The sequence below is a fragment of the Xiphophorus couchianus genome, chromosome 5, assembly GCF_001444195.1.
Source record: "Xiphophorus couchianus chromosome 5, X_couchianus-1.0, whole genome shotgun sequence".
Lineage (NCBI taxonomy): Eukaryota > Metazoa > Chordata > Actinopteri > Cyprinodontiformes > Poeciliidae > Xiphophorus > Xiphophorus couchianus.
In genome coordinates, this window is record NC_040232.1 from 5,226,591 (window position 1) to 5,246,893 (window position 20,303).

The 20,303-nt window shown below is 39.4% G+C and overlaps 1 protein-coding gene across 5 annotated transcripts in view; it reads right to left on the reverse strand.

Moving 5' to 3' along the window:
- Nucleotides 1-19,098, reverse strand: part of znf827 (zinc finger protein 827) — a 98,924-nt gene extending 79,826 nt beyond the window's left edge. For 2 of the 5 annotated variants that reach the window (XM_028017901.1, XM_028017902.1), the window contains exon 1: nucleotides 18,659-19,098. In XM_028017901.1, the coding sequence (XP_027873702.1) occupies nucleotides 18,659-18,701 (43 nt within the window). In that variant the 5' untranslated portion in view covers nucleotides 18,702-19,098. The remainder of the gene's footprint in view (nucleotides 1-18,658) is intronic. The other 3 variants (XM_028017904.1, XM_028017903.1, XM_028017900.1) reach the window with 2 other exon arrangements.
- Nucleotides 19,099-20,303: the final 1,205 nt, after the last annotated feature.

Sequence of the window (20,303 nt, forward strand, 5' to 3'; positions counted from 1 at the left end):
CCCCATGTCCCTGCCCCCCCAAAAAATGTGATTTGTGCCACTTCCATGTCTGGTATTAAATTGGATTCGTATCTGATTGTTTTCAAAGTGCCTGCAGTCTGAGCGGTCATATCACATTTTATCCAGCTTTTGTGTCATTGATGTGAGACATGCGTCACAATTTTGCACCAGAAAAAGCCATATTCAGTAAATCAGAAAGTAAACAATGCCTGAAAATTCTGATTATGAACTTATGAAATAAATCTGTGTTGGTGAAGCGCATCAGATCACAATCACACCACTCTTGGTTCCGACTACACATCCAAAACAAACTTCTCTACAGAAATTGCAGTTAATGCTCCACAAAAAGCCATAGCTATTAGTTGTCATTAGTTGTAGTCTTTGTGTTGTCATGATCTTGTGACAATACTGTCGCTGAATAAAAGTGATCTATAGACTACTCTGTCCATTATTACTTCTATAAACAATGCGCTGCTGTGTGATCTCTACGTTCTTCTTCTGCTCATGCGGTTTGCTATGGGATCATAAATCGTTCACACAGAATTCTGAGTGCAATTGAGTTTAATTTGTAGCACAAATGTCCACGTCAAAAAAACACACAAAAAAAACCCAAATCGGAACTGAGCATTAAGAACAAACAAGGCTTATTGGGTTTAAATAAAAGCTTGTAGAGTTACACGTTTCCTATTCTATTATTCTGTGGCAAATTATACTGTGAGAATCTCATATCGTCCCATGCCTATGTTACACAAATTCATTTTATGAATTTTATGTGGTTTCAACCTAAATTATTGTATAAGGCAAGTCAATAAAAAAAAAAGAAAGAAAAAGTGAGTTTGTCATAAATTTTCCCGCTGGCCAATAAAGCGTCCATTGTCGAAGGAGATGTTGCTCCAACGTCCGGCAGAAGACAGGGTGCATTCTTTAGAATGAGTGTGAAATGAACAGACTATCTCCCCACTGTGGAGCTGTGCAAGAAAGAAGTGAGAGACAGTAGGAGGGTGGAAGGTTGCCGCGGACAGTGTCCATGTATTGTTTGTAAATCGTCCTACTGGTAAGGAGGGACGCTCGGCCCTACAGTGGTCACACAATCAAGGTCCAGTGGGAGGTGAGGACAGACTTGGGAGATAATTCGGCAGGTTTATAATGCAACATTAACAACAAATAAATACAGCAGGAGAGAAAGTGGGAAAAGGAGCAAGGAGGACAAAAAGGGTTTTAGTTGAACAGATTTGGCAGAAGGAACTCAAACCTGGGATTTTGGCTATCGTTAGTGATGACTGGGTCACTATTAGTGATTGGTCCTAGTGAAGCAAGGGAGCGCTTCCAGGCCATCACTTAAAAAAAGAAAGGAGCGAGCGAAAAGGAGAGGAATTGTTGTGGCACAGCAGGAAATGCTCACTGCTATCTCATTTACATGCAGGTCCAGGGAGAATGATGGTGGGATGGTGGGGAGTTTTGAGGGGCTTTTTCCATTTCCAATCTCCATGTTAAATGCTAGCCAGGGCGGCTGATGGGAATGGGAGGCGCTGTTTGCACCACGCTGCCCCTCTCCTCTCAGTTAGACCAATACCTGCCTTCCCATTTTCATGCTATAAAAAAAGGGAATATTGCCATAACTGTTCAAATAGGAATATAGAATTTATAGCCCTAACAAGCAGCGTATGCAGCTGTTTACTTTACAGTCTGCAGTCAACCTCCGTAGGTCTATCTGTTCTGTCATAACCAGGTTGTGACCCGAGGCTGCGGCATTCAAAGCCATCCTTCACGCACCGAGTCTGTTCTGTGGCATAATGATTGCTATGACAACCATCACTTAAAGCCACGGGTAGGTGGAGGAGAGATGTCAGCTTCTCGTCTACTCTTCTGATGATCTCATTTCTGGCTGGCAGGTACAACAAGGTCAAACCACTGAAACTGGAAAAGTGGCTGCTTGCTACATGCAAATGACAGAAGCCGGCTTCCAAACAATTACGCTGACTGGTCCGAACCAACATAGGGGAGTGAGGGGGGAGTTACGCTTTGAAAATCACAAGGTAGTTGGGGGGAGGGGTTTAGGAACTAAACAAAACAAAAAAAAAAAATCAGGAAGTGGGGGAGAATTAGATGTCGAGGGAGGGACGGTTGTCATTGTCATTGGCCGGCTATGAGCCCACACGATCCGGCCGTGCGTGCCAAATGGGGTTTTTAAACGTTTTTTTTCGGGGAGGATTTGTCCTAATCTAGCAAACCTTCTGGAGTAAGCGCAAACACATCTGCAGCTGACCACTCCCCTGTAGAGTACGAGGGATTAATGACATGGCAATCTGAGCTAACATGGCCCCCATTCAAAGGACCCGTGCGGTGTGGGAAAAAACACAGGCAATTACCGAGCCGGGCCCTCTGATTCACATCTTCCTGCGGCCGTTTCTCATGTCAACTCATTTAGAAACTTCACATTTGTCCCACTTTGTTTGCTTCTAGATTTTAAGATTAAAACACGACATCTTTTTTCTTAAATTCGAAAAACAGTGATTACCTAATCTTAGTAGCAGAAAAAAGGAACCATATGAAATGAACAAATGTCCTTGGAAAGCAATGAAAGAGGAAAAATGGAGTTATAGTGCTGGCCACATTTATTAGTGTCTTTACAATGATGCTTTAGAAGCTCAAATAAATTATTTTTGGAAAAACAATCTACGGAAAAGGATTAAGTCTACTGAAGAAACAAAAAAATGTTTTTTACTTTTATGTAGATGGGCACCTGGGAGTAACTAACTTAAGGTTTACAGGGGGAGAACTAAGTTTCTGCCAGAAATGATTTTTAATATCAGAGTTCCATTTTGTAGAAATAGAAGATGAAGATAATCATCTTCTGTAAAAATCTCACAATAATTTTAAAAAATCAAATCTTTGTATTGTGCTTATTTTTTGATTGTTTGTTTTTCAACCTTGTTCTATTCTACTATCACAAATGTAAACGTGGAGTTTCTAAATTGTCTGCTGGAATTTTAACTGTAACCACATGCTTTAGTTTGATCACACTAAGAATGAGCATTTCAACAACAAAAGCTCCTGTTGGGGTTTATTTAAACAAAAAGATGAATGTGCAGATAAGCACCTCATGCCCACTGTTAAGTACAATAGAGGATCTGTGCTCTGTCTCTAAAAATAAAACCAGAACTAAAAATGGAGTCGTCACTGGGTCTGTTCGTGGAATAATGATCTGAAACATTCAATCAGAACCACACAGAAATGGTTCATCATCAGACACAGAATGCATGGGTTCTCCCCAGTTACTCCAGCTTCCTCCTACAGTCACAAAACATGAATGTTAGTTTAATCTTTGATCTTACTAAATTGCCCTCAGGTGTGTGGGTGTGTGTGTGAAAGGTTGTTTCACCCAATGACCGCTGGAGACAGAAACCAGCTCCCCCATGACTCTGCATTGACAAAGTTGATAATTCAACATTGTCGACAAACTTATGTCGACTTAAAGTAGCATTTTTCCATATGTAATGTTAGTGCTTTCACATTTAGATTACCAAACTTAAATCTTCAACTATATGCAATAGCAAATGTATATCTCAGTAGTTGAGAATGTGTTTCATCACTATAACTGGTAGTGAATAACATAAGATGATTTAATGTAACTAGAGTCTAAAAAGAAACAGGTTTGAAAGTGGAGGTAAGCGGACTAAACAGTCATGCATGCATGCTAAATCTCTTTAAACGTGGTGAGTGAACTGCTTCCCTGCATCCTGGGGCTTGAAGTTCTTTTAATATTCCCTGATATCCTCAGGTAGAAGTAAAACATCACAGTACAGATGAATCTTAAAATGAAACTATAAGGAAAGAAGTAATAATTTAAGATGAAATATAATTGAAGACCTAAAATGGAAAATCTTATTTCAGATTTGAAAAGTAGGATTCAGATTTCTGAATTTGCAATCTTACTGATTTTAAGAACCCTTGGGAGATTAGTAAACACAGCCCTACTGGTAAAAGGGGTTGTACAAAGTGTTAACAGCAGAGGTTCCAATAATTGTGTTTCCAGTAATTCTGTGATTTGTTTTAGCCCACTATGAATCAGGTTAAGCTTGGATTTTTGTAAAATACTCTGAAAGAACCTACAAGCCTGCCTTAAAAGTTACTGTTCAAGAATTTATTTTAGGGCCCAGTCCATCTTTGTTTTATTGTAACAGCAGCTATGACTGCAGCATGCAAAGGAGGAGTTAACCTGACAATGAATCAGTCGAGATGTTTACCTGCATTTTCAGCATCAATAACTGACAGAGATGACATCATATAGAGGATTTTAACTTCTCAGGATTTCTTGCACTCGAGCCAAAACAGTTCCACTCTCTGTTTAGAGCTGATTTGTTGTTTCCCTGGAGAGTGCCTGCTGCTTTATGAATACACACTGCTCTGTCTGTAACAACCCTCCGCACTTTTAATCTCTTCTCTGAACTGATTCCCGATTCCGTCCCTAAAACCAGCAGGGGAGGTGAAAACGCTGAAAACTCCTCCATGCCGAGGAGGAAAGACGGGGGTTGGCTGTGGCCCCGCCACCCCCGAGCACCGAGGGGAAACCGGAGCCAGGCTTCAGGAGGGAAAGTGTGTCTCTGTGCGCACAAGAGCCCTGCTGCCCTCCTCTACCCACACAGGAAGTGAGGTCATCTCACTGCACTGCACTGTGGAGGGTGTTCTGCGAGGGCGACAAAGATCAACATGTTGGCCGACCTCCATGCAGATCAGAGATACGTGTATAAAAGCATTAAATCTTCATTTTTCATGCAAAGTTAGTGTTTTATACAGTGAGGAGCAGAAAGTAGGAGAGTTTTCACATCTGATAATCCAGTAGACTTGGTCTGATTGAGGACCAAAATTGCAACATTTATTTCATTCTTAGCTGATCAGGTTTTCTTTCACACTGCTCTGTGTAAAACAAACCAAAACCTTTGAAAAACCAGTGGTGGCCAGGGCTTTGGTTTGGGACCCTAAGCACATTTTTATTTGGGGTCCAACATGTCAGCACGAGATGCTTCAACATTCCTACGCTGCTCTGTTAATTTGCGTGCAGCACACCTCTTATCATTGGCATCGTTTGTAATTAGCTTACATCATACAGATGTTATTATTGCTATTGCTTTTAACTCAACATTACCAGCTAACTAGAAACAATTATTTAGATTTTGAAAAGCAGAGTGGTATTTAAGTGTGCCATAATATTTTAACTATTTGACAGTATCATCAGCAGATAAACACTGAACTTACAATAAGCAAGCTAAGAAGTTTAATATCTTATGTTTCCCCAATAAAGGCACCAGCAGCAACAACAGTAATAGGGAGAGGTTAACCGATTACTTGTGACGCAATCCAAAATATATATAAATTGCTTTTCCATGTGTAATAGCATTTAGTCTGTATTATTCAATGTTATCCTTAAAGTATACATGGCGCTGCACCAAAAGCCACAGAAGGAAACACCACAAAGTCTACATCACCGCAACTTGCTGTTTCAGAAAATGTAAACAAAAATGGAGCGTCGTCAGATTTTAGAGGTTGTTGGATTTCTATTTTGCCTTTGGCAAAACACCATGAGCCATTTTTCCTGCTGGTGCTAGACTTTTGCATTTGTTTTGGTTGTATTTACCCAGAATCCCCTGTTATACAGTTCACTTCCTACTGTTGGAGCAATCTCCAGTCTGCTTAGTATTCACATGTGCATTTGAATTACGCTAGTGTTCACTTCAACTAAGCCGAGATCTAGGTTTGTAGGCGACCCAGAGGGATCCCCAATTGAGTTATAAGCCTGGCGGGCCACCAGACTTCATTTGCGCCCCCACCAGGATAAGCATCGTTTGTTTATTTTAAATAGGGTTTTGAACTGGCCTCATAATTTGCAAATTATGTCTGATCATGCACCAGAACTAAAAATGGAGACGTCACTAGGTCTGTTTGTGCAATTTATGTAACAAAAACATTTAAAACAAAATACACACTGGTGGACTGAAAATAGCGCCTCTACCACCGGGTTTAGCAGGTTTTATGGGTGAAACTCCAGGACCAGAGTTCACTTTTTTGATCCACATCACAGTTCGATTGGCATTTACACCTCCCCAAACTGTCCAGACTTTCTAGGCAAACAAACTAGTTTGATTAAAGTGGACTACACAGGGCTGGTGTGAATGCACTGTAAGAACTGAAGCCTGTCTTAGTGATGCACCACATCCTCAGCCTGCAGGGGATTCTAATCAAGGAAGTTCTTTATCTCTCAGAGTAATTTTAATGCCTTTAGTGATGCAGAGGCAAACAATAAATCCCATCCATGTTCGGATCAGGCGTCTGGTACGACCGGCCGGCTTCAGCTCCCCAAACCAAAGCCTCCTCCTACTCCTCCGCTGCATCCTCCTCCACTCCTCTCATGCTCTCCATCCCTCATGCCTGTTAAAGGCTCGTCCTGCAGGGCCTGGATGCACTTGTGTGGTACAACAACAGAGAAACCGCCCAAAGCTCTTAACAGCTCTTCCTCTCCACTTCCTCCCTCCCTCCATCTCCACCGGCCCCTCGCTCCCCTCTTCCACTCATGCTCTGTCTTTCCCAACTGCACCGGCGAGCTGTTCCGTATGAACTGCTGCCAGCTGAAAGCCTGCTACTCCTGTGAGATTGCTATTACTCAGTGCAAGCAGGGCTCTACGTAGCCAAAGGGCTGCTCTCCGAGCTGTAGATCTCCATGTTGTGACTTGTCAACACGGGGGAAAAAAAAAAAATCGTTAGAGACTGAGGCACTTCCATTCCACACAAAGGAAAAGGGGGTTGGGGTCTGATGGTGACCAAGCAGAGATGCAGGTACTGGCCAGGTGGCTTCAGGTTAGCCTGGTCTCTGATCGGTAAAATAATCTGCAGGCACATAAAGCAGACAATGTGAGCATTTTCTGGTTTCCTTTCTCATCGTTTCTGGAATCTGAACTGGACTTTATCCAGCACCCAAAATGTAAACGAATAAGTGCAATAAACATATAAAAAATGTGACATTATAAATTGTTGAAAAATGATTCCTACCTTCAGTAAGTCATTTAGCGTACACATCTTAGGTGTGGACGATATGGACTTCAAATCTTATCACGATATTTTGTAGTATTGTCATGATAACTCAAAAGTGATGAGTAAAATTGATGGTTCTGCATTCCCAGAACCAAATGAGGAGAAGAAACTTTCAGCTTCTCTGCATCTCAAATCTGTAACAAACTTCCTGCAAAACAGCTGAAACACTGAGTTCCTTTAAATCAATGCTAGAAACCCCACCTGTTTAGAGCTGCTTTTGGACCATAATAAATGGAACATTGACCAACATATATGATGTGTATTAATTATTTTAATGATGGAAAAATGTAATGTCTGTTATTGGTTTTCACAACTGTTGACTGAATGATGTTTTTATGTTTTCATGATGTAAAGCCCTTGAACTGCAGCTGCGGAAATTTGCTACAAAAATAAACTTCACTAATCGATAACATATATACAGTATATTGCTTCTTTTTAGGTAACTGTATGGCTCTGACAGCAATCATAGCACCACAAACACAAATACTGCTCTTTAAAAACATTCTCATTTGTAATATGTCTCTTTAGGACACTAGTCGCATAAAGAAGTGTGATCTGTATCACAAAACTGCACACAGTAACTGCGCATTTTATCATATTTTCAAATTTTGTGATTTTATTGATACTTTCTTTGGACAGTGAAAAAAAATTGTAAAACTAACAATCCCCAAAATATTAGCTTTCTTGTGCATAAATATATCTGCGGTTTAGGTACTGTTGTTCAACATTTTCTACAATTATTATTTGCTACCCTCACATCCATAGTGATACATGATGAGTTAGAGTTTTTGTATCCTTCTTCGGACTGATACCTTTATTATTGCAAGGGATTTTTTTAATCCTCAGCAATCTAATACCTAAGCTAAATGATGAATATAAATTATGGATGTACCTCAGATTAAATGCAAAGACTCAATGAAAAGGTGAGGTTAAGAATGTGAACACTTATTCAATCAGGTTATTTAATTTTTTTTTTATTTTGAACATTTTCCCTTCAATAGATTTGTTTTTCAGCTGAATAATAACTGAAATGTCAATTTTCAGATGGAAAAAAAACACTTTCCTCTTCTGTTATACGAGATCCACAAAACTGCTGGGTAGGCAGCACCGTATGCTCTTGATCAAATGAAATTGATTCATTGTGCAACGCGGCTAAGAAATGACGGCAGGCAAAAATCAGAAACAATGTGCCTGTAATAAAGCCAGTAGCAGCAAAATCTGAGAAAATACTTTTGACTGTCTTGTCATAAGCACAATTAGAGAGGAAGAATGTTGGGGAATCAAATCCAGCACATCATCCAATGGGATGAGGCGATCACAAAGAGCAATGCTTTGATGATGCTAAAGTTAACTTTAAATGGGAAAAAAAGAAATGTTTCCCAGATGCCTGATGTGCAGCTCGTTGCAAAAGTGTTAATACCCACAAACTTTTATCTTATTAGGATTTTGTGACCAAAACAAAGAAGCGAATAATTGTGAAGTGGAAATAAAATGATGCATTGTCTCAAAATGTTCTTTTTCCACATAAAAAATCTAAAAAAACAAAACAACAACAACAAAAAGAAGCGTAAAGTGCATTTATACTCTGATCCCCGTAAATAATTGCCTTCAGAAATCCCCTAACTAGTGAACAGAGTCTACCTATGCAGTTTTGTGAAGGTTTGTTAGAGAAAATCAGAGAACCAGCTTCATGAAGACCAAGGAACACAGCAGGTAGGTCAGGGGAAAAAGTTGTGGAGTCGTTTAAAGCTGATTTAGATTAAAAAATAATATCCCAAACTTTGAACATCTCCTACGTCTCTGTTCAATCCATCATCTGAACATGGAGAGAGGAAGAACCAACTGCTAACCCATCAAAACATGGCAGAACACCTAAACTTATTAATCAGAGAAGCAGCCGAGTGACAGCCCCACAGTAACTTTGGAGAAGCAGCAGCAATCCCCTCCTAAACTATTTACAGTTCACCCTTCAAATCAGGCCTGAAAGATAAAGGAAGTCCTGTTGGAGGTTTGCCACAAGCCATTCCATTTACTATGTGCCAAAAACAATGTAGAGGACACAGCAAACACATGTCAGAAGGTGTTCTGGTCAAACGAGAGAGAAAACAACTCCATGTACTCCTGAACACACACCATTCCCATGGCGAAACACAGCGGCGGCAGTATCAGAGTGTCGGAACAGAAACTAGTGGGAGCTGATTGAGAGATAAATGGAGCCAACTGCGACGCAGTGGTTGGAGAAAATTGTTGCAGCAAAAATGGACACAGCTTTTGCTTCATCTTCCAGCAGAACATCAACCCTAAACATGCAGCCAGAGATACGATGAAATGACACATTTCTGCCAATCTGCTAATGGGATAATAGCAAAGTTAGCTAATGTGCTAAATTTTGGAAACCTTTAGTGCACTTCCTCTAAATTATTTTGTCTGGATACATTCTAATGTGTTAATTTGCTTGGCTGTTATGTAAACTTTCAGTGCAATAAATTTCAACATCTGTGTTGAAATTTTTGGTTATAGACTTAATAATTATTCAAGTAGTTAGATGTTTATATTCTTACTCTTATTTTGAAATGAGTGAAGACTTTACTCAGCAGTTCAGTTTTCTCTCCTCATGTTCTCTTTTTTCCCTCGATAACTATTTCAAACAAGAAACACACAAGAACAAAATAAAACGGTAATCTACAAGCTAAACATAAATACGGTACTTGAGAACTGTAGAACAAACACAGTTCTACAGTATATGAACTTTAATTCAAGAGCTAAATTGAATGAAGCTCTTGAAAGACTCAAATTAAATTGTAGTCATCCTAAGGCAGATATGTTTTGAATTGAAGCAAGAATTTTAGCATTAGCTTCCACTGGATGTTCAGTTTGTGTATTGCTTTAGCATTAGCAGAGCTAATGTTTATGATTAGCAATTTAGGGTTAACGCAACTACATTTTTAGCTACCAGCGCTCAACAGTGGATTAAAGCATATTCATGCCTCAGAACGGCATACTCAAAGTCTAAATATTTATGGCTTCAACATGACAAAAAGTTAAAATTGCAGTCAAAAGGTATTAACAGTAATTTAAATAAATGTGGCTAAGCAACTTCCACATAGATCACAACACAAATGCAAACTCTGAGTTACATTTTTTTCCCCAAAACATAATTTTATAATGTGGTTAAAGAGTTTCTATAAACAAAGAGCTTTGTGTAAAAATAGGAACTGGCCTATTTTATTTAAAAATAACCAGGCTTTTATACAGTTTTAGTTCTATGCATTTGTTTCAGATGCTGCAAAAGGTGAGCATCCATTGATGCCACCAGATATGCAAGTTGATGAATCAGGCGCAGTGAGAGTTGTGAAGCAGGAACACTGCACTCCATGCTTACTGGGGGATAAACTGCATGATTATACTAAATCTCATTTACACGTCGAGTGAGAAATAACTACATTCATTTAATTAATTGCTAGTTTTGTGTCTTCTTAATTCATTAAGAACCTTGTCAGCATGCCGAAGTCAAGAAAAATTTAATTCCACGTTGCTCATTAATTTCTAGGGCTTAGTTTGCAATGTGAGAAATTCATAATGATCCCAAAGAGGGGGATTTCAAAAGTGGTACTCCACCTTTGACTCTCCAAGTTCTCTAAAGGCACATAAAAAATAATAATAAGTTTCCAGGATAAAGCATATATACTTGGAGAGTAAACAACTCAGATTTTAAAAAACCAAACAGCTTTACATTAAATGTCATTAAAAATTTGTAGAATCCATAAGTAGGAATGAATAATATTGGTGTTTCTTTGTAAATGTTAGAAGCATCAAAATACGATTTTATTGATTTGTGCATCAGGTCAGTAGGACTCATGGAAAGAAATATCATTTTAAAACATCCTGAACCAGATTTTTTAAAGGGAGAAAATCCTAGTTCTTTTTTCTTTCTTCTACAAACTCTTTACAGATTTCTTCCTCCCAAATGCTGCTGGCAGACAAACCAGCAATGCATCTGTCCTCGTGAAAAGTTTTGACTTGGTGCTGTTGTGATGCTTTGTATGCCTTTAGTGCTTGAAGTTTGTGGCTGAGTTGGAGAAACTACTCGTCCCTGTGAATGTTTGGCCACACAGCAGGAAAGAGAAACACAATTCATTATTATTTGTTTCCGACTTTGCGAGCACCTGAACTGTGAACAAGTCCTGCTGGAAGGAGAAGTCTGTTGAGTCTTTTCAAATCTAGATCACCCACTGATTCCTTGTGTGAAATCTGGGGCTGCATAGGCCCAAAAGACTCTAAGAAACATTGGCAAAATATCCCAAACTCAGCCGTTTGTAGCATAGCAGCAAGGAGGTTGGGAGTTTGAATCCCGGAATGTGTTTTGGGTTTTTCCTGCATGTTCTCCCCTGCGCTTGCGTGGTTCCCTCTGGGTACTCCAGGTTCCTCCTACAGTCAAAAAACATGACTGTTCTTTTGTTGCTCAAAAAAAACATGCACAGAAAAAAAAAAGTGGCAGGTATGAGTGTGCATGCAGGATTGTCTCTCTGTGTTGCACTGAGATGGACTGGTGACTAAGTTTGTCGCAATAACCAACATGATGAATTAAGCTTGGTAATTTGCATTTTGATAATTCATATTAATGATATTTATGATTTTGGTTATAAGTGGTTTTTATTTACATTTTTATTTATCGTTTTGGTTGTTGTGTCTTACTATGCATAGTCTCTTGAAACAACAATGTTATTGTTTAATATTTTTTAAACAAAATTACTGGCTCAGTAATTATCAGATAATTAAAAAGTGGTGTCTTGAAGGTCACCCAATCTCCACATAGGATAGGCCATACATTTCTGGTCTGTCCTGCAAATGTATGTAAAGATCAGCTGACTGGGAAGCATTTAGGCATTAAATGCTGTGGGCCTGATTCAGCTACAAAACAGTCCAGAGAATCTTGTTATATCATGAGCTCCATGAGACAAGAGAATAGTTTGAATAAAAATCTGATGGCCTCTGCCAGTTAACTGAAAATGGGTCACTACTGGGTCTTTCAGCTGCTCCTCCGTGCAACGAGGAAGGGAAGGAGGGCAGAAAAAAAGAATAGCAGCAAAGAGGGGCATCTTAGGATCACAAAGTCTCCAAAATAATTTATTCTGACATTTTTTACACATCTTTATCAGGGTGCTGAATGATAACAGTCGAAGGAACTGATTCCAGTTTTGTAAAATAAAATTGAGGCCGGTTAAAACCCCTTTCATTAAGTCAGTTATTTGACCATTTTACATTCATCTTGACTTACAAACACAACAGCAAGTTTTTTTTCCCCCTTCCCAGTCCTTCATCTTTAAGTGCTGTAAAGCCTCCACGTCTGTGTGCCTCGCCAATTGTCTGAAGTAGCAAATAAGGTTAACATTTGTGTATAAATATTGATCCTAGCCCTCAGGCTCTGCTACTTCTGTGAAACCAGGCCCATTAAACTCTGCCCAACAAACTGTTCACTCAAACAACTTTGTGTTTTCTGCAACTATGAAGTTAAAAAAAAAAAAAAAAAAGACCAAACGATGGGATCTAATTTGTCAGCTGAATATGAACACTAATTGAAAACAGTTTCTATGCACCCAAGGTCTGCGGTTGCATAGGTTAGTTAAAGGCACACAGCGTTATTCCCCTTGTCCTGCAATGCATTTCCAAGTTCAAGGCTGTGTTTCGTTTCTCGCTTGAGTTTTGTGCGATCAGACCTGCCAGCACGCGCCCCCCAACCCCAGCCAGCTTAGGGGAGAACATAGCAGCGGTGGTGAGGTGGAGGATTCTTGGCAGAAAGAGCCCCAAACATTTGATGCCAAGAGGGAAATGGAAACCCTTCTCTCATTTTCCCTATAATCCAATGTTTTCAAGCCCTAGCCCTACCAAGGTCATTATAATCATAAAAAGTGGATGGTAGCCAGTGACCCGCCATTACAGTAAGGTAGAGAGCCACCAAGTCTCTCAGCTATTGGCAGGCGGGGGGAAAAAAACCTTCAATCCAGTCCAGAAATGATGAACATCTCTATATTTTAAATGGAAATAATCAGGAGGGATGAGAAGGGAATAAAAGTGTTCCCCGTGGTATTCTCGCTGACTCAGAGCACCGGTCATAAAACTGGAACTTAAAAGCATTTAAACTAGTCCCTAACTTTTAGGACAGAGTAGTTAGACTGAAAAATTACATAAACAATAATAAAGACCAAGGTCAGAGTGAATGCTGGGTTCCTCTGTGGCACCAAAGGTCAAATGTGCTTGTCAGAGTGAAGGCGCCATACTGCACTGTGACCTCCGTCTGTACCCTCAGACACACCAACACAGGAACACACACACACACACTCGGAGGTTTGTTTTCGTTTTCATGTGAGCGTGCCGTCCTTAAAGAACTTTCCTCGTCTATAACAGACATCAGCAGAGCAGGCAGGGCAGAACAAGCAGTCTACCTGGGTCTATTCACAGCACTAAACCCAGTGTGTTAGCTTGGCCTTTTCTTTTTAAGAGATTTCCAAAACTTGTTGGGTGTCATGATAACAAATTTCGCTTGACCATAAATTGTCCCAGAAATTATTGCAATGAATAATATTGTCATTTTGAAACCAGGTAGTTGAAAGGGATTAATCTAACCCCTTTCAACTACCTGGTTTCAAAATTTCTGGAGGGTTTACCAACTCAAATATTAGAGTTAGTTTTTGTAACCAAAACTGCATTTCAAAACATATTTATCATTTAGCTCATACCGGGAAAAAAGGCCAGAGCAGAAAGAAAACAGGAAACAAAAACAAAAAAACTTCAGACAAATCCATACTGTTCTGTGATTGGAGCACAGGTCCCACTTCAGGCCCTACACTAGACTTGCAAACAATATATGGATGTGGGTTAAAAAGTTCTGGTCTCATCTAAGCAGCGAATCCATCTCTATATTTACAATATAATCTTCACTCATAATGGGCAAGAATTATATCACCAATTCCAATGTGTCTCTTTGCCCGGCTTTCTCACGATGCAGTCAGAGGAGCGGCAAAAGCAAGTGAACTGGATTAGCAATGCTTGCCAAAAATCTATGGTATAATCCAAGACATGTTACGGTGGAATTTAGTCTATGCTGCCTGGATATTTAGATGTTAGCATGTCAAGACAAGCATAGACCAGACAACATTGCATTGATTTCCTTCAATATCGGCTTTCTCTTGATTTGTTTTCACAAATATACACAACTTTGTGTTTGTATACCAGATGAAACATATTTATCTCTATTTGGGACTAATTTATATGATAACCAAGCAGAAACAAGTGTGTATTTTGTAATTGTCTTGTATTAAAACCCAAAATATTTCTGTTGAAATAATACTTCTTTGTTTTCTTTACAGGATAAAAGAAGTAAACCTATAAAGTTTTTATATTTTTTGGATAATCTATCTGATCATCCTTCTAGGTAAACAATTAGATACCAAATCATACACATCTTATCCCTGCTATATGATATCTGTAAAAGTATTTTACAAGCTATGCAGATACACAGACAGGTACATAATGCACCAAATATATGGGAGGGAGTTGCTTTCAAATTGCATGTGCACAGCCTCAAAAACAAACTAACATCTTAACAGGAACAAATGCATGCCTAATCCAGACACGAACCTCACCTAACCCAGAAATGACATCCTGCCTCATTAGGACCAGGGCATGAATAAGGCTGGTGTTGACAAGGTTGGTGAATTAATGGAGAAAGGTCCCAGAGATGTAACAAAAATGAGCACACAGCTTTGCTCTAAGGGTAACATATCACAGTCCCACACAATTAATGACTACAAATAACAAAAAGTAGACAAATATCCAACAGGCGATGAAAAGAGATCCAAAGATAATATATTATATGGGTTATTTGTTACAAACATAGTGGAAAAACAAAAAAATTCAGAAGTTGCTGCAGCGTAAATCAGTTGATGTAATGCTTGACAGATAATCAGCTGATCTGAAGTAAAGAGCTGAACTTTTCCCAATCAGCTATTGCCACATCCAGTTGTGAAGGTTTTCACAAAGTGAAGAAGTCAGTTTCAGATTCATTGAGGTGTTTCAAATGATCAGACAAACACAAAACATGCAAGAAGCTCCTAGGAGGGAATATAATACTACAATAAAGTCTGATGTTAGAAGGTAAAGAAAAACTGAACATATTGCAGCGAAGTTACTCTGTTTTATCATTATAAAAAGTCCTGTTCTGTGTCAGAGAACATGCAGGATTTGGAAAATGTTAGTCTACAAACTCTACAGCTAATGTGAATTGCTAGTACAAAGTGCGAAAGGGATCAAATTGTCAACTTTGTGATCATTTCTCTTTGTTTTGGTGTTACTGAAATCCTCCTACTGCAGAGCGGTGTAACATAAGCTGCTCTCTCTCATACTCAACTTTTGTCAAAACTCAAGGTGAATAATTTCAGGAAACATCAAAATGCGCTGAAAATGTATATTAATTATAATTAACCCACATATTCCTGACTCTTTACTACATCCCAATGTCCCCTGCACACACACTGTGCTTTAGCATCTCAGCAACGAAAGCTATACATCAGGTATGGGTAGCTAAGTGGCAAAAAATTATTATTTGCATGCAGAGAATGAATGCATGGTCCTTGATTTAGAATATCCAGCCAAATATTGCATCCAAGCAACTCCATAAAGCTCCACTATAAATAAATTTAATGATAGCAATTTAGCAACTAAAAGAAAATCAGAGCTTTTTAATCCAAATATTAAGCTGAACGCTACTGTTATTTTAAAATTAGATATTGGTAATATGCTGACCCCTATATTTGTGGAGAGAAATAAATAGTGAGCTTTAATCTGTCTTTTCTGCTTAGTTGCATGTATACAAAGCTCAGGCCTTTAACCTAGAGGATTTTTACTGTATTTGTAGCTTTCTAGTCACACAGAGGCAGCTTCAAGTCTGGGTTGTTTTTACAGTTCTCATTTATCTGAAACATAGAAAAAGTCATTTTACTGTTATTTCTAAAACAGATGCATTATGAAAAAAATGTTGAAAGAGTTGGATACAATGATGTTTGATAAAGTGTTAAAAGAACTTGAAAAAAGAATTTATACCAAGGTTAATAAAGGAAACAGGTAAAGGCTGATATTCTGGGATGTTTAAGGGCCCTCAGTTTACTTTGAAACCTATAAAAATTATGACATAATATGATAAAATAATTGCTTAATTTGAACATTTTGGGAAAATATGAAATTTAACAAATGATCTTTGGTTAATGTTCAACGTTTTAGTTATCAAAATTAAAGCTGCATGACATTTAATAAAAATCTTGCAGTGGCGATAATATTGGTAAATATTGCAGTGGTGTTTCCTTCACTCGTTCAGCATTTTGGGCAATGTTACTCATCTCCGGTGTGAGCATCTGCTGTTCTGAGACTCTGTCCAGCTGGCTAAATATTATATTAGCATGTAAAATCAAAGTTTATAACACTTGGATCATATTAACAGTCAATTTTGTGATACTATTGTGCGAACTGTTATTGTGAAGAAATGTTCAGCTCCAGTCAGAATAAATGTCAGTTATGTACTTTGAAACAGTAACTTTCAACAGCCAAATGTTTGTACTGGAAACTTTAACACATTCCCCATTTAAAACAGAAACGAACACTATTTAACCTAAAAATAGGTATTCAGGTTGAATTTTTTCACAAATTAAAGCTACAAATTTGAACTTCAGATAATAATTTGTTCAGATTTTTCATTGAACCTATCTCCAAACTCAAATTGAACAATCAAAACTTCAGCAAAACCCCTCAGCTGTGTTGCTAACAGGAATGAAAATGACTCTTAGATTTTTAAACCACTAACCTCTACAGGTTTCTGAACCAGAGCATAAGACCAAATGGTTTAGTTAGGAAGTTTTTGGTCTTTGCACCACAGGCTCCTGTTTCATGTGAAATATTTCTGTCCAGGAATAATAACAGCTTGAAAAGAAAATATTAGTATTTTAGGGCAACCTCAGTTGTGGTCTAGGAATAAATGCCTACTTTAAGAGAACGAAAATCAACTAAAATAAGTAGAGACAATTCAACACTTTACAAAATTCAGTAATTGGCCACTAAATCTCTGAACCTATAAAAGTGACTAAAACACACTCAAAACACAGTTCCAAATCAAGACTTCGATGCCAGATTGTATTATAAAGGCTGCTACGGTTTATTTTCAAAACCACGCTCTGTGCTGTGAAGCCCATGTGACTTCCCACACCGTCAGTCACTTCCACTCAGAGCACCAATCACTGCACCTACTGTCCACATCTCTGCCTCATACCCAGCTTCTGCAATTTTCCCCTTAAGTTCATCCCCAGGTCAGACACCTGAGCTGGGTACAAACGAGCAAAATTAGCTGCAATGCAAAACATCTGGAGGGATGTGACATTTATAAAATAAAGCACAATATATCCAGCTGAATTACTTAATTATTCATGAAATTTGCATATCAATATGACTAATTGAGCTGTTTGCCTACGCGTGCATTCAGCAGAAATGATTAACAGCATAAAAAATGTCACTAATAATGGCCCCTAAACATCTAAGGAATCCTCCAGCGGCCGGAGTACGTTATAGCAGCATTTCATTATATGTATAAGACTGATAAAGGCAGCATATCGAAGACAGTAAGGGTCAAACGCACAAAAGTAAGCCAACCACCGACTAAAATAAACTCCTCGGAAAGTATAATGGGGTTCTGCTGCGGCACAAGCAGCGTATCTGAGCCTGAGTGCTGTTTCCTTTTTCTAACCGCGTTATTGATCGGAGTCTGTCTGCAATGAATGGCTGCAAAGGGAAGGAAGGGGGGAAAAACCCTGAACTTCAGGTGACCGACCATGTCTCTGACAGTGCCTTCATGTAGACAGGGAGGGGTAAAAAAAGATGTATACATGGGTTTGGGTTTAATAAAAAAGCATCATCATTACTTATCAACAACAAGAAAATTAAAACAAACGCGAAATGAGTCGATTCCGCGAGCTCGGAGTAGCAAAACTGAAGCGAAAGTTGGCCGTTTATAGCCAGGGAATTGAAGTTTACCGAGCGGTGCTGCTAGATAGCGCTGAGGCTAACTGAGAACACCGGGGGTGTTCAGGGGAGCCAGACTCTGGCTCGTCTGATCCGGCTGACCCTTCATTTTATTGCGGCCAGACTCCCAGATCCTCCCCCTTTTCTCTACCCGAGAGACCGAAGACGTTACCGAAACCGCTCGCCCGTTATGCCGCACACTACCGCCCGACACATACGCCAAACTGACCGCAACCTTTTTAGCGGAACCGGACCTCTCATCGATTCTGCTCTTTATTAAAGCCACGTATCGTTTATCCACTCACTGCCTGGCTAACGTTACCCGTTCGCCAACAACATGGCTGCCTCGCTCGAACCTAAAAAAAAAAAAAAAAAAAAAAAAAAAAAAAAAAGAAAGGGGGAGAAATAACCTACGCCGAGCCTTTTGTCTGTTTCACCTCTATAACCCTAAACTACTGCGCAAAACACACGGAGAGCGGCTAAAATCGCACACGTCGAGCGGAGGACTTACGTGAAGGCAGGCGCTTGGGCTGCTCCTGCTTCCTCCTTGGCATTTTCCCCCCGCTTTTAATCACATTCTCGTCCTTGTTTGGGGATGAGGAGAAAAAAGGATTTTTCCCATTGAGACTGGAGGCGCCAGTGATGGCAGGGACTCGGTCGTGCACCTGGCTTTGCTCGGTTTAAAGTGTATTGTTCAGGGGGGGAACGGGAACACGGGCGGAGGAGGTGCCGCTCGCTGTTGTTGTTGCCGTGTCTTGACTATGGCTGCTCTCGGTGCAAGTGTGTCTCCGAGCCCCTAACTAACACTAATGCAGGGATCAAAGGGCAGCAACAGCAGAGCAGACACACGCGCGTGGGCAGGCACGCACACACACACACACGCACACACACTCGGCACACACGCTTCACACACACACACACACACATACACGCGCTCTCCCACGTGCGCGCGCGCACGCATTGGAGGAGCTCGCCCCCGAGAGCAGCGTACGGACAAGGTGCCCCCAGGCTTTCAGTGCGCGTTGCTGAAAAGAAAATATAGATATTTGAAAACACAAAGAGAACCATACTGATGGAGTCGAATTGCATCCCGAGTCGTCTCATTTTTTTTCCCGTAAGGAAAAACAAAAATGAAAATAAATAAAGTGATGGGAGTTAATTTATGCAAATGTCGCTAACATTTCTGACTCCTCATTACACAAAGCAGAGATTAAGAGAATGGCTTTAATGTTCAGCAGGAAAAGATAAATGCGTATTAATATGAGGAAAAATGGATCAAATAATTATTTTTTTAAATTTCAGAACAAAAGTGTCAAGACAATTTACAGGTGCATCTCAATAAGGCAGAATATTCTCAAAACATGTTTTTCAGCAATTCAGTTCCAGAAAAGCATATATCGACTTAAGTGTTCATTTTGATAATTTTGGCTCACAGCTGATGAAATCCCCATCATTTTGTTATTTTTTTCACTCCTGTATTTAGCCAGGAAGGAAGAAAGTGTGAGGAGATCCAGATCTCATTTTCAAGAGGGACCTGGGCAGAAATATGCAAAACACACAAGTACATGAAAGTAAATAAAAATTAAAACATATGCATACGTTTAAAACAAATTACAAAACAGTTTAAAAGCAATGACACTGATTGATAGAATCACATTGCACGTTTTTTAAAGAACCATTTGCATTAACTACTGCATCGGCGTGTCATGGAGGTGATTAACCTGTGGCTCCTGTGAAGTCTGAAGGAAGCAGCCTCCAGCTCATCTGCTTTGTTGAGTCAGACCAGATTGTTGGGCAACAGTGATACCACGGTCATTAAAGATAGTAATGGTACTTTTAACTGTGCAGGCAGACGCCAAGTCCTGCTGGAAAATTAAATGAGCATCTCCATAAAGTTTATCAGCAGGGTGGTTTAAATTTTCCTGGTAGCCTACTCTGTCTTTGGACATAAGAAAAAACAAAAGAGCAGCATCAACAAAGGACATGGTTTGCCATATCATTCCTCTCTACCGAAACTTCATATTGAACCTAAAGCAAGTTGGATTCTGTTCTTCTCCTCTTCTCCAGGATCTGCGATCTTAATTTCAAAATTTACTCTCAATCAGAAAGAAAATTAAAAACCAACAAGCAACAGTCTTTTTTTTTCTTTAGCCCAA